Source organism: Ranitomeya imitator, chromosome 2 (assembly GCF_032444005.1).
Source record: "Ranitomeya imitator isolate aRanImi1 chromosome 2, aRanImi1.pri, whole genome shotgun sequence".
Taxonomy (NCBI): Eukaryota; Metazoa; Chordata; class Amphibia; order Anura; family Dendrobatidae; genus Ranitomeya; species Ranitomeya imitator.
The window spans coordinates 513,504,841-513,519,210 of NC_091283.1; the positions used below are offsets into that span (position 1 = coordinate 513,504,841).

The window sequence follows — 14,370 nt, forward strand, 5'->3', positions numbered from 1 at the left end:
TCCTAAATGATCATTGTCTGGCTGTCACGTGCAATCTTTTCCCTTTTGTCTAATAAGCTTTTTCCTTCCTGACTTGCGTGAGTCCATTGATCTCCTTCCAGGGTGTAAAGTACAAGGCTCTGTGTACAGGTTTAGCTTCTTGTTTTCTGGCCTTGCAGCCCTGATTGTGCCCCCTACATATAGATTCCTTCTCTGTGCACTTGCAGAACCATAGGTGGCATGTGATGGCACTGGGTGCGCTGTTTGGATATTTGCCCTGTGCAGCAGGTGCAGCCTGTCTTTCAGGTATCCCATCTGTAATTAAGTAGATATTTTGCCGGTGAGAGTTGAACCTTTCCATTTTATATCCTAGTAATCTCTCATTTACAGGGTGCATTGGGCAGGTGCCAGAGTTTGTGGTAGTTTTTTTGGTTGGCTGGTGAGATGTAGCTCTGAACTTTACTTGCATACTTGTGGTTAATGTGGGTTAATTAGCTGTTCTGTCTTGGAGTAGACAATATTTTATAGTTAAAAGGGTTGTCTACTACTCAGACGACCTCTTCTGAATCACCGGTTCTCCCAGTAAAATACTACCTATACTCGCCTTCTTTGTTGGCCCCGTTCCAGCGGTGTAAGCTCTGCGGCTTGTGTGACATGTTTTGTCATGTGATCCCTACTGCCAATTGGCAGCCGCAGGGATCAGCAGGGAAGTGGTCTTGATTGGCCACAGGGATTGTAGAACATAACGATCTCGCATGGGAGGGCCAGTGCCGACTCCGCTGGAACAGCATCGGGGGTGGGTATAGGTGTCATTTTTCGTGGGGAAACATGGGATTTGAGAAGGGGTTGTCCGAGTAGTGAACAACCCCTTTAATGCTTTCCAGCCTTCAAGATCAATTTAACTCTGGCACAAATGTTAGTACGGTAATCATTCGCTAATTGGGGCTTTATGACATAGGATTCTAAAGACTATGATAATGCAGTATTATAGAGGCATACGGTGCATGCAAAGGTCCCACCTACCCCAAGAAATTCAGCTTGTGCCATGTTTTGCCCCTCTACAAGCAATGTATGCCCATAATGTGGTATGAAAGGGGCCTCACATAAACATCATTATTACATGTCGCGCAAGATTTCGCTTTCTAGGTACACAGTAGAAATCACATCTAATTATCGTAAGTCTATGAAGCATTCTAAGATTAGGTAACTCCTCCTGGTTACTTCAGATGCATGCCTGTCCAACCTGTTCTGCCAAACTTCTATGTATACTGCCAAGTTGTCATTGATATATGGCTACGGGTTGCAAGAGTCTGGGATGGTTCCTGCTGATATTGGCATTACTTTGTATTATGCGCTTAAAAGTAACCTGTCACCAGGTGAAAAGTGGGAAGTTTTTGCTCTTTTATTCTTGCTCCTCCCCTGGGTATTCTGTATTTTTATTTTTTGTTTCTTAAATTCACCGTATGGTTCCAGAGATATGGGCTTTTTTATTTAGTTGTAATTTTTATACTCGTTGCCAAGTGGGGGTGGCTCACTGAGTTCTTTTGGGGCGTGTCTTTGGACTGCTTTGCATAATTATTCTCTCAGCACCGCCCTTTTGTAAGGACTAGTGTACTCGTTGCTCTGGTGACCTCCGAGTATTTCTGACTGCTCGGAGATATAGTTTTCATCGCGGCAGCTGAATGATTTACAGCCACTAGCTAGGCGGAGTACATGTGGGGGTTGCCTGGTTGCTAGGGAATCCCCACATGTAATCAAGCTGGCTAATAGCTGTAAATCCTTCAGCTGCCGATGAAAACTAAATCTCCGAGCAGTCATAAATACTCGGAGACCACCCGAGCGTGCTCGGGAAAATCGGTGCAACTAGTATACTCGCTCATCACTAGTAAGGAGGACCTTAACAGCAATAAATAAATAAAATACCCATATCTCTGGAACCGGATGGCAGAATAAAAAAAAACAAACAGACAAAACGAAGACAGATTACTCAGGAAATCAGCTGGTATAAAAGAAGAAACTGCCCACTCTTGACCTTATGACAGGTCCTCTGAATTTCAACATGTCCATACTTTTTCAATGCCAGAATTTTCTGGCACTGGTTTATTTCCTATTGTGAACACATGCCCACTTGGCCGATTTGAGTATGAAACCGTGTATGAGGAAGGGAAGAGGCATGCCAGCTGGTATCTATGGTATATGGACACCTTTAGTCAGACCTGGCCATATAAACACACGTAATAAATGCTACTGTCATGCCCACTGATGGACTGGGGGGAAGTATATGACACATGGACTTAGTGACCACCAAACATGCAACTAATGCCACTATAGGAAGGGAGCCAGTCCTCAGGTTTTACCCCAGACCTTTCTCACTGCTACAGAAAAGAGCCAAAGAAGTCCCAAAATAAAATATCAAATTTATTCAAAATGCACATACATAAAGGAAATAGTAGTAATCAAATTGGAGACAAAGCCAAATAGTGATTCTCACAGGTGTAAAGCACAGGGTCCACCTATAATATAGTGGAAGGGGGGGAAGAAAATAGCAGCAGATAGGATAAGGTGCTTGTGCAACCCAACCATTGGTATCCCTAAGCAAATATAGGTCTGAATGAAGACAAAGACACCCACCTGGTCTAATGCCCAATTAGTGTATAGTAAGTATCAATAATTAATAAAATATGTAACTAGGTTGAGCAAAAAATGGGTGATAGACAACAGAAAGTAGACTACGTAAAAGGGTGTGTATCACTTTAAGGGAACACATAAAGTTTTTAAATGCGCCTGCATCTGCCCTCACTGCTCTGTATGACCTGGCAAAGATCTTTGTAAATGTATATCCGTTAATCACCTTGGACGATGGCTCCCATTTCAGTATGCTAATGTCATATACAGACCTTCCACGGCTTCTGCAGATTTATCACTTATGCAGCCCGTGTACTATTGATTTACATGAATGACGCTGCTCATGCACAGTACTAGCGCCTATATAGGGGACTTCTCTTGATCAGTACATGCTGTGCTCCCACCCCACATTCAGAGTCATTGGCTTTCTTATTCATGGGGACAGACCATGCTCAGGATGACTATGGCCACATAAAGGAAAACAAACTGCATGTGTCAGTTCTCTGCAGGGGCATGTTGGCATCAAGCTAAAAATTAAAAAAAAATCCTTTCTATTTTTTTTTTGTAGAGAGCTTCTTGCCAATGAATGATATGGTGGGTTTACCTACAAGAATGGTTTCACACATCCATGAGACGGAAAACCTGATTAATTGGTTAGGCCTGGTGATCGGAACTGTACACTGTCCATGTGAAAGTGCCACCATTGCCCAGTGTAAACTTGTGCAGAGCTCAACCTGCTCTTCTGTAAATGGGGACAATAATGGGAGCTGTGGGGAGTGACTGACTATGAAAACCCTACAATATATGCACAATGGACTCTGTATTGCCACTTAGTTCTCGTTATGGGGCCGAATATCTGCCAGTGTAAATAGCCAACAAAAGGACATTTTTCAGACAGGTAGGTTTATCGTCTTCAGGTGCCCCTCTTCTGGTTCTATTCTCAAACTGAATGGCAGTATGAAGCCACTGAACCCAAAATATCTGTAAATCTGGACCTCTGACACATTATGTTATATTCACTTCACCTGTTAGGACACGGCTGTCATTTTAGCCATTCTTTTATCTTGCATCTCTAAGGCTACTTTCACACTAGCGGTTTCTGCAATCCGTCACAATGCGTCGTTTTGCAGAAAAAACGCATCCTGCAAAAGTGCTTGCAGGATGCGTTTTTTCCCTATAGACCATGCATGCGCCGCCGGAACTCCGCCCCCACCTCCCCGCACCTTACAATGGGGCAGCGGATGCGCCGGAGAAATGCATCCGCTGCCTCCATTGTGCAATGCGCTAAACGCTAGCGTCGGAATCTCTCCCCGACGCATTGCGACGGGGAGATTCCGACGCTAGTGTGAAAGTAGCCTTACGAATCTGGAATGGATCCCATACCATTCACGTGGTCACACATTCTGGCATTGGTGCACCAGGAAGCTTGTTATATTGGCATATCAGACCAATGGTGTAGATCAATGCAGTGATCAAAATCCACAGAAAAGGGACAAAAAAATGGAAATGATTTTTGCCAAAAAATGTGAATAAGCTGTGGGTGGAAGTAATCACCTTGTTGGTGCACGCATTCAGGTTATTGAGTGAACTTTCCCCAGAAAGGTCCAGACCTTGCTGTGGGTTTTTTTTATGCAGAGTCCTGTTGCTGCATGGAAATTTCCTTAATGACACGGCCTAGTCTCTGTGACTGAATCTAATTAATGTATGACATGCTGGCCCTGCCTGCCCTCTGAAGCCAGAGCAAATCCACTAGATCAATTGCTTGTCTCCTTTGAACTCTGCTTTCTAGTCAGCCTAGGCACTTCATCATGGAGATGATAGCTGGTTTACCCAGCCCTCTAATCACCAGTGGAAAGCGCGCCTGTTGTTCATGCTATAGCATTGTAAGGCAGGCACCACCTTGGGCACTGGATCAAGAAGTGCTGAAGGTATCTTTTTCATGAAAACAAAAATCACCTTTGCTGCACTAATGCCCTTTAAACAATGTGTTACTCAATCTGGGTGGAGCAAGGTCTTCCATTACTGATCATGCATGGGTTTGTAGTTTTCCTATGGCACTGATGGGAAATCTGTATTCTGGGAAGGTCCCTGTGCATGTATAGGCAGATATGCCACTGCGAAGTGTTACCTTGCAGTGAGTTAAGTGCCCACACACAGCCTTGTAGTAATTAATAGTATGTGTATTTTTCTGTGCAGGTTAAGAATGCCACCAATCAGATTGTTATGAACTGTGCGGACATTGACATCATCACGGCTTCATATGCCCCAGAAGGAGATGAAGGTAAGTTACCTAAAGGGGTAATCCAATCCCAACATATAGATGACCTCTCTATATCCGATCATGGTGGATCCCACACCCGGCACCCCTACTGATAAGCTGTTTTTTTTCTCCAGCGGCCGTCATATGTATATTTCTTGAATGGAATTGATGCTGTTGGAGAAAATAGCTGATTGTTGGGGGTTCTATGTGTTGACCCTCTACCGATAGGATATTGATGAGCTGTTCTATGTAATGTGTTGTGATCGGGACCGGACAACAGCTTTAAAAGGATTCTTTTCCCTAATAGCTATGAGTGTTAATTGTTACTAGTTGAGTTATATTAAACATGGGGCAGCATGGTGGCTCAGTGGATAGCACTGCAGTCTTGCAGCGCTGGAGTCCTGGGTTCTAATCCCACCTTGGACAATGTCTGCAGGGAGTTTGTATGTTCTCCCCGTGTTTGTGTGGGTTTCCTCTGGGTTCTCCGGTTTCCTCCCACACTCCAATACACACTGATAGGGAATCTAGATTGTGAGCCCCAATGGGGACAGTGATGATAATGTGTGCAAACTATAAAGCGCTGCAGAATATGTTAGCGCTATATAAAAATAAAGATTATTATTACTGAGGAACAGCAGTGACGCAGTCTGTAACTGCGCCAACGTTAAAGGGCATCTGTCGGCACAGAATGGCTTTTCAAGCCAAGTGCAAGCTCTTGTGCACCCTTGGCGGGGCTGAAAATGTAAATAGACCTCCACATCTGCTTGTTGTCCCTCTTTCTCCACCCTCTTCTTCTTTGATTGACAGCTCTGGCTTAATAGAGCAAGAAAAGGGTGGAGCTAGATGGAAACCAAGCAGGTGAGAAGGTGCACTTAAAAGGACACTGTCACCTGAATTTGGAGGGTACAATCTTCAGTCATGGAGGCGGGGTTTTTGGGTTTTTGATTCACCATTTCCTTACCCGCTGGCTGCATGCTGGCTGCAATATTGGATTGAAGTTCATTCTCTGTCCTCCATAGTACACGATTGGGCAAGGCAAGATTGCCTTGTGCAGGCATGTACTACGGAGGACAGAGAATGAACTTCAATCCAATATTGCAGCCAGCATGCAGCCAGCGGGTAAGGAAAGGGTGAATCAAAAACCCCGCCTCCATGGCTGAAGATTGTTCCCTCCAAATTCAGGTGACAGTGTCCCTTTAAATGATTGGCCCTGCCATGATGACCGTGCCTTTGACCTCTTTGTAGTTTACTGGGAAATTGCAGTTGTTACCCAAAAAACCGCATGATCATGAAGTCATCTTTGAAAACTGCGCCACTCTGCAGTGAAGTATCTCATTGATGCAATTGGTGCTAACATGGGGTAGACCACTGTGTCCATTCTCAGCCTAAGGGCTCGCTCACATGAGCGATGATTCTCTTCTGAGAGAATTAGGTTGAGTATTGTAATGACACTCTGCTCAGTCTGATCAGAGCTTAATTTCTCCATCTTTTCTATTGTCTCCGTCAACGTAAATGGAACTGCACTCGGATGACTTGTATGGGCGCACATGATCCGATTTTTCAGAACCACTCACGGCATGCTGCAATTTTTCTTTTTTTCTCATGCCAAATTGGCATGAGGAAAAAATGCAGATCTGCCCTTCCCCATAGTATAGAATTGGTCCGAGTACTATCCGCTGAACATCGCATAGCACTCTGCCATGTCATGTTTGAGCGAGCCCTAAGGGTATATTAACACATGAAACTATTCTGCTGTGAATTTTAATTTACAAAATGGTCATCATCTGTCACAGATTGGGAGAATTTCAGCATAAATTGAAATGCTGCAGATATAACATCAGCCGCACAGGCCAACAGCTGCTTTTTTTTTTTTCTGCGGGGTGTGGTTGAGTTTTGGGACAATCTTGTCCAATTTGCTTGTCGTTTTCTGGCGATCTTTCTGCCCTCAAAACCAGATGGAAAATCTGCAGCGTAATCACTTTGTGTAACGTACCTGACAACTGTAACTTGTATGGACTCAGTCATCATACTATAAGAATTAAGTGGGGGAAGTGACTACTAATGGTCCCTTTGTATTGTGAAAGCTGATGTTGTGGCACTCCCAAAATAAGCTGCAGTGGTCCTGTGAGGGCACTTGAATATTTCTCTACAACTGTTAGGTCCAGTTTTTTGTCTAGTATTGAACTATTTAGCTGGTACTGATACCCACACTCAGTTTCCAAGTTGAGACCTGATTCCAGTATATGAAATATTCGGCACTGGTAATACTTAATTTTACTGGTGCCCCAGGGTATTACGAGCATTGTCTACAAACCAACATCATCAAAAAGGGCCCAGTGGAGTGCGAGAGAATTCTGAAGGTGGTGATAAACCATTTCTTGTTTTTTGTTTGTTTTTTTGTCTTTGTAATCGTAGATCTAAAAAGTCCTAGTATTACTGAAAATTAATATCTTTCTATAAATATTGGTTGCATAGGGGAAGTCCGTTGAGCCATTTAATGTAGTTTCAGAAGGAAGCGCAGGGCTGATCGTGACATACATGACTTTTGTTGAGTACAGCAAATGACAGATGAGCTTGCCGAGGGTCAAGCGGGGGAAGAGGAAGCGAATCAAGTGACTACTGCGCCTGATGAATTAGCTTTGAAATGCTTGGGAGGAAAGAGCTACTTTAGAATAGGCAAAAAATCTGATGGTACTATGCTTATTAGCAGAAAGTGTATGCAGCAGGTCCCATCATATATTGTAAGTGCAATGTGTGAAGGCTCATTGGCACGGAGGTGACTCCTATGTGATAAAATGTGAGGTTTACATCTGCTTGTGGCATCTGGTGTGTGAGTGGCCTGGGAGGTCCTTGTATAGGGCAGGGATACATCATGGTGTGTGACAGCTCTATTGGGAGAGAATTCCAAGTATGAGGATGGTGAAGGAGGAAGTTCTGATGGAACGAGATCTCCTTGCAGTTATGGGCTTCATGTTGGCACAGTTTAACTCATTCCTGAAAGGATGGCTATCACATCTGTGGGCCATTTGTGATTTATTATTTTTATTTGATAAGTTATATCTGAGGGGTGCTGAGTAGAGAGACATTTAGCATGTGGTCCTGTAATGTACTCTCCTGCGCTATAGCAGTACTACGGTACTTTCCGAAAGCTTGATCTCATTTGGCGATTTGCAAATCAATTGTTATTCTGTCTAACTTGTTGACCACTGCCTATTGCCAAATGTTCTCCGTCTCTAGCAGCAGAGACACAGACTGCTTAGAGGATTACAAGTGTGCACAGCTCTTTGGGTATGTGCACACGATGCAGATTTAGTGCAGAACTGCAGCAGAAACGCTGCAGAACTACACTGTGATTACAGTGCAATGTAAATCAATGTGAAAAAAAGCTGTTCACATGGTGCAGAAAAATCTGCGCAGAAACGCTGCAGATTTCAAAGAAGTGCACGTCACTTCTTTTGTGCTGTTCTGCATCGTTTCTGCACCCCTCCATTATAGAAATCCACAGTGGTAAAAACTGCACAAAAAACGCATAAAAAACGCACAAAAAACACATAAAAAACGCACCTGCAGATTCTGCCAGGAGCTGCAGATTTAGTGCAGAAAATTCTGCACCACATTTCCTACGTGTGCACATAGCCTTTGTCATTTTGCTCCTGCTCTCCTGTCTGATACACTGCATATGAAGAGGAAGGTGGGCTTTTATCTAGGTGCAGGAAAGACATTGGGTAATGCAGGGGCATTGCAAGCTGGAAAAGAAGCAAGAAAGAAAAGGAAGTTCCTGCATCTGTAGTTCTGGCAGAATGCTGATGAAGAGAAACCGCTAATTAATAGTTGGTGGCAAGTTACAGAGCATGAGAATCGGGACAGCTGACGTGTGCACCAAAAGCAATTTCTACTTTATGTGGGAGATGAAATCCAGATTTTATTTTTGATATTCTATCTCTCAATGTTAAAATTAACCTACCCATAAAATGATAGACTGTGCATGTCTTTGTCAGTGGGCAAACTTACAAAAATCAGCAAGGGATCAAATACTTTTCCCCCCACTGTAGATGGAGATATAGGATAAAAATTAATTTGGACTTCAGACCACCCCTTCAATATTGGAAGTGTTATACATCTACAGCCCATAAGTCTGATATGAAGACTGCATTTACTGTAAAATAATTAGAGACTCATCCATTTTATTTTACCGATGGGTGAGTGGGGGGGAAAGGGGGGCTGTTTTTATGGCCAGTCTTGGATTTTTTGGGCAACTGACAACCCTGATGGTGCATCCTTGCCTGCATCATGAGAATGTTGCGGCACATTTTGTTTTCTGATGTATTCCACATGAATCCATGAGAATAAAAACGTAACTATAAGTTCTGTATACATGTATATGGGTGCCTATTACTGCCCTGTGCCACTCTAACCCTAAAGAGAGCTATGATCTGGTTGTGTGCATGAAACCTAAACTTGGCCATACACATTAGAAGGCGGAATCTACCAATTTCAGCAGACTGTGGGTATGGGGCTGGGAGGATAGTGTGTATTTACCTGCACCTAATTTCTACTAGAAATGTTCGGCCATGATCACTATGCTAGACTATATTATACACTACCAGAGAGAACTGTGCATGGTCTGTGTAAAGACCTTGTTGTCTCCGGTTGCATTTACTGTTGTCCTCAGCAATGCTCTTCTATCATTCAATACATTGGATAGCAACTTGGAGCTGATTTTTTTTGTATTTATTTTTTCCTGCAGCTCGTGACTTCAGGTGTAGCTTGTAGCCCTGTGATAAAGCTGCGAACCATGATTGTCACTGTGTATAAATGGAGCAAACCTGCTGAATGACGATCAGATCTGAGCAATTTGACCCTCTGCTATTACAAGCAATGGAGGGATGGGGGATCATCCTTCTCAGTCACTGCCACACCAGTTCCACACAGATCTGACACAGAAGCAAAACTGTTAATTTTCCACAAGCTGTTAGAATTTTTATAGCACTTATATTCTTTCACTCCTTACTTAACAAGACAAGCACATGTTGCACAAGAAATGCCAGGCAGAGATATGTCTTTATGATGCAGATTTTCTCCAGGTGCCCTTTACCCATTGACTCAAAAATTGTCATTGTCCTTTATGTTTAGTGGATCTGTTAACCAGATATCACAATTCAAACTGCATACATTAAGACTTGATGAGACTACTGTACTTACCATAAAATCCATGTCCGTATGGCTGTTTACTCCTTTACAAAAGTTCACCTCAGCCCCCATCTATCTTGCCTGATTGACATCTGTGTCCATCCTCACTGCGGCTGCTGAGATCTCTCTCTGCTCTGTACAGGCTGCATCGGTCACTCAGACTGGGTGGATGCAGACTGAATAAACTTGTACTCATAAGCTATTTAATTCTATAGTTGGATTCTTAAAAAACTCATCTTAAAGGGAATCTGTAACCTCATTTTTCGCATATTAGCTGCGGCCATCGCCATTAGGGGCTTATCTACAGCATTCTATAATGCTGTAGATAAGCCCCCGATGTAACCTGAAAGAGAAGACAAAATAGCTAGATTTTGCTCACCCAGGGGTGGTCCGGGTCGCGGGTCCGGCGCCTCCCACCTAAATACAATGATGTCCTCTCCTTTGCTTCTGTCGCGGCTCCTGTGCAGGCGTACTGATTTGCCCTGTTGAGGGCAGAGCAAAGTACTGCAGTGCGCAGGCGCCAGGAAAGGTCAGAGAGGCTCGACGCCTGCGCACTGCAGTACTTTATGCCGCCCTCAACAGGGCAGACAAAGTACGCCTGCGCCGGAGTGTGAAGACAAGAAGAGGACGTCATTGTATGAAGGTGGGAGATGCCAGACCCACGATGCCCATCGGACCGGGACCGCCCCTGGGTGAGTATAATCTAACTTGTTTTTCTTATCTTTCAGGATACATGGGGGGGGGCGCTTATCTACAGCATTACAGAATGCTGTAGATAAGCCCCTAATGGCGGTGGCTGCAGCTTATATGCGAAAAATGAGGTGACAGATTCCCTTTAATATCAGGATCCTATTTCCTGACATGGATTGTCACGGTACGTACACCAGCCGCAATAGATCTAAGATCTTTTTAATAATTTATGCAGATTCTAATGTGAAATCTGGTGGCTGGTGTCTTTGGATTTGCAAGCTTTTGCGTTTCCTTGAGAAACACGTGGGATTGGAAATAAGGGGGATGTCGAGATGTACTCTTGAGATTATTATTATTATTATACATTTTTATAGCGCCATTTATTCCATGGCGCTTTACATGTGAATACGGGGCAAATATAGACAAATACATTAAACATGAGCAGATAACAAGGCACACGAGTACATAAGGAGGGAGGACCCTGCCCGCGAGGGCTCACAGTCTGCAGGGGGTGGGTGAGGATACACTAGGAGATCAGAGCACTGCTCTGTATAAATGACTGTGGAGTATCGCTAATGCCTGCCATCATTGTCTAAACTCTGAATGATAATTTATCCCACTCAAACAGGCACACACATCCAGGATATCTAATGCATCCTGCCTAATACCCCATCCCCTTCCAACACTCCATTTTTTTCAGATTGAAAATATACGGAATACTGAATGTAAGCCAGATGTTGCTGGCCCGGGAAACCGGACGTGTCCTATGAGGGAGTTGAATGAGATGAAGAGGTCACTGAATACACAATCGTTTCTGTGGTTTATAAAAGCCCATGCAAAGAGCGAAGATATAATGGCTTTGTATGAGTGCAGCGTGCATTTCTGATTATTTATTATGCTTATTTATATAGCGCCATCATATTCCACAGACATTATAATCCCTCTCCCATTGGGGCTCACAAAATGGACTCCCTATCAGTATTGTCCTTGGGGTGTAGGAAGAAACCCACGCAAACACGGGGACAGCATAAAAACTTGTAAATGTTGTCCTTGGTGGGATTTGAACCCAGGACCCCAGCGCTGGAAGGCTGCAGTGCTATCCACTGAAACAATGTGGTACTGTATCATTAGTTAATTGTACGAACTCCAGGTTTATGGCACTGTCTACATCCATGGTGGATGACCATTTTTTTTCCAGCTTGTACTAGTTTCAAGGGTCTTATTAAAACTTAAAGGGGTTCTCTTATGAAGACAGCCCCTGCCTATAATGATTTATCTGCAGTAGTGGCTCCCATTCCATTAGAGGACTACAAGGATGGGCATATAACTGAATGGCCGCCAGTTCATACAGCTGCAGGGCATATGCCTGGCAGACCACAGCTTCACCCGGCATGATCGGCTAATCGCCCTGGGGGCTGCATTCTGAAAGTGGCTTTTTTTAGTGAGACCACTCATTTCAGTGACAATTATGGCACATCAGCCACCTCCACTCCTCCTTTCTCAGGGCCAGCAGAAAATCATACTATCCATAGTCCCCCCATTAGCGTAAGACAGCAAATCTAGAATTTGTTGAAGAATATTTCTGCAGAAAATTTGCAGGAATACACAGGGATTTTTGTAAAATTTCTTCCACATTCCTGCTGCTGTAATATGGTGTGGATTATCTGTGCTCCAGTGCTATCTAGTCTCTCTGAGGGTCCTCGCGTGTCCTCCGAGTATTGCCCCTATATTCATGTTAAGTGCAGGAGGCTGTGTCGTCACCTCATTGCAGTCTCCACATCAGAAGGATTCTGCTTCCCTTTGACCGCCACGTTTTTCTGCACCATCAGGCCTGTGTCCTGGTGGTTGGTCGTGGTCCACTACATTGTGGCCCCCGGCTGCAGGTTTCACGCACTTGGTGTCGATAATAAAAATGGGTTGCATATGTATAGCGGTTTGAGATTGGTTTTCAGATTGAAGCCAGCAAAGATCAGCCATGTCTCTTACACCATCTTCTGTGACCGAGAGGTAACCATTTTGGATTTGATTATTTTGATCTGTGCTGTAATTTACAAGCCATTAGTGCATCAGGTTATTAAGGAGACAAATGCACTAATGGAGCTTTCTGGCCGTGCCAGAGAGCAGAGCTAAGCTGGATTTATACTGTCAGTGCTGGGGGAGGAGGGTGCAGGGTTGTGTGTCTGCAATCCGCAGTATACAGGCATGCACCTCCTGCACAGCGCTCACAAATCTAAAGGGCTGGAGTGGACAGACAAACCCACATCTGCCAGTAAAGGGCTGCCTGTCAATGGCCAGTCATTCTGGTTAATAAGCATCACGTAAAATTGGCTTGGTTCCCCTACATTTTTCCATGCTCCTCTCCTACCAGCACATCACAGGTTTAGTCTTGCCACGGACATTCCTTGGTCGGCTGCCAAATGGCTAGGACGCATCAGTGAAACATTTCCAGCATACTATACTAACCCGATAGACGTGCTAACCCCTGTCATGCCATAAGCTGCATTGCACTGGGAATGCTGGTATGGACTTGGAACAGTACAACCAGATATCTGCTGCCACAGCTAGCCTTCTAGGGACTATTAAAGGACTGATTGTCGAGGACAGCTTTCCATGCTGGTGCCAGTTGTGCACCTGTGTAGCGCATGGTAGCTCTATATCCAGTGTGGTCCTCGTTGGTTGAGTCTCAGAGAATACATTCATCATTATAGAAATGGTGTGCACATTTCCCCCAGGGGCCCGCTCATTGACCGAGGATTACAGTTCCTGATGTATCTGCCTAGTGGGAACAGCCTGGCACCATGTGAAGGTGAGCAGAGAAGCCTCCATAGACGGCCTGTAGATCACATCATACACATTGCTGCCCGCTGTGCCCTGCTGTCATCGCTCTCTGACTCGGTGTCAGAATGCCATCTGTCGTCTCCTCCAGCCACAGCCAGGAGCAAGGTTTAATGCAGGAGAATCTTTCAGAATTATCCAACTCCCCAACTGTTTATATGGTCAGGCTTCTCTTTGAAAGATAATGTCATCCACACCTTAATTTATGCAATTTGTTGCACGAATAAGCTTTAATGCATATGCAAATGAGGCTTAAGTGCTCTAGGCCTGTTCAGAGCATTTCCCAAGCCTCTGCTTCTCTTGCTCTTTTCTCTGCCCAACCCCACTATTTTCTGCTTGACTGACAGCTCACTATCTTGACTACATAGCTGGTGAGTTGTCAGTCAAGCAGAGGAAGGTGGATGTTGTCGGAAGTAAAGCAAAGGCGGCAGAGGCTTGAGACGTATGACAAAGCGATTAAATCAGCGATTATTTCATCAAGGAACTACAGATTGCACCAGTAAAGGTGTGGATGACAATATCTTTCAAGGAAAAACATGACCATATAAACAGTTTGTGGGTGGATCGCTCTGACAAATTCCTTTATGCATTTCATTGCATTTGTTACAAGTATTAAAGGGGTTTGTCCGGCCTTAGGCTACAAGTCTGCAGTCACTCTGTGAGTGTAGCTGTGAATCCTTACATCCCGCGTGCTGTGAAGTGAAGATTCTCCGGTGCTCATGGTGAGTGTGTGACCACAAGTATGTGGTTTGCTGGGTTCAAGTGTATTGAGCGAGGCTGGATACAGTCTA

At 44.2% G+C, this 14,370-nt stretch overlaps 1 protein-coding gene across 1 annotated transcript in view; it reads left to right on the top strand.

Annotated features, from left to right (window-relative positions):
* NPEPPS (aminopeptidase puromycin sensitive) overlaps positions 1 to 14,370 on the top strand; it is a 55,640-nt gene that overhangs the window by 8,702 nt on the left and 32,568 nt on the right. Inside the window, exon 2 of the mRNA XM_069751710.1 lies at positions 4,801 to 4,885. Within this exon, the coding sequence (XP_069607811.1) occupies positions 4,801 to 4,885 (85 nt within the window). The remainder of the gene's footprint in view (positions 1 to 4,800; positions 4,886 to 14,370) is intronic.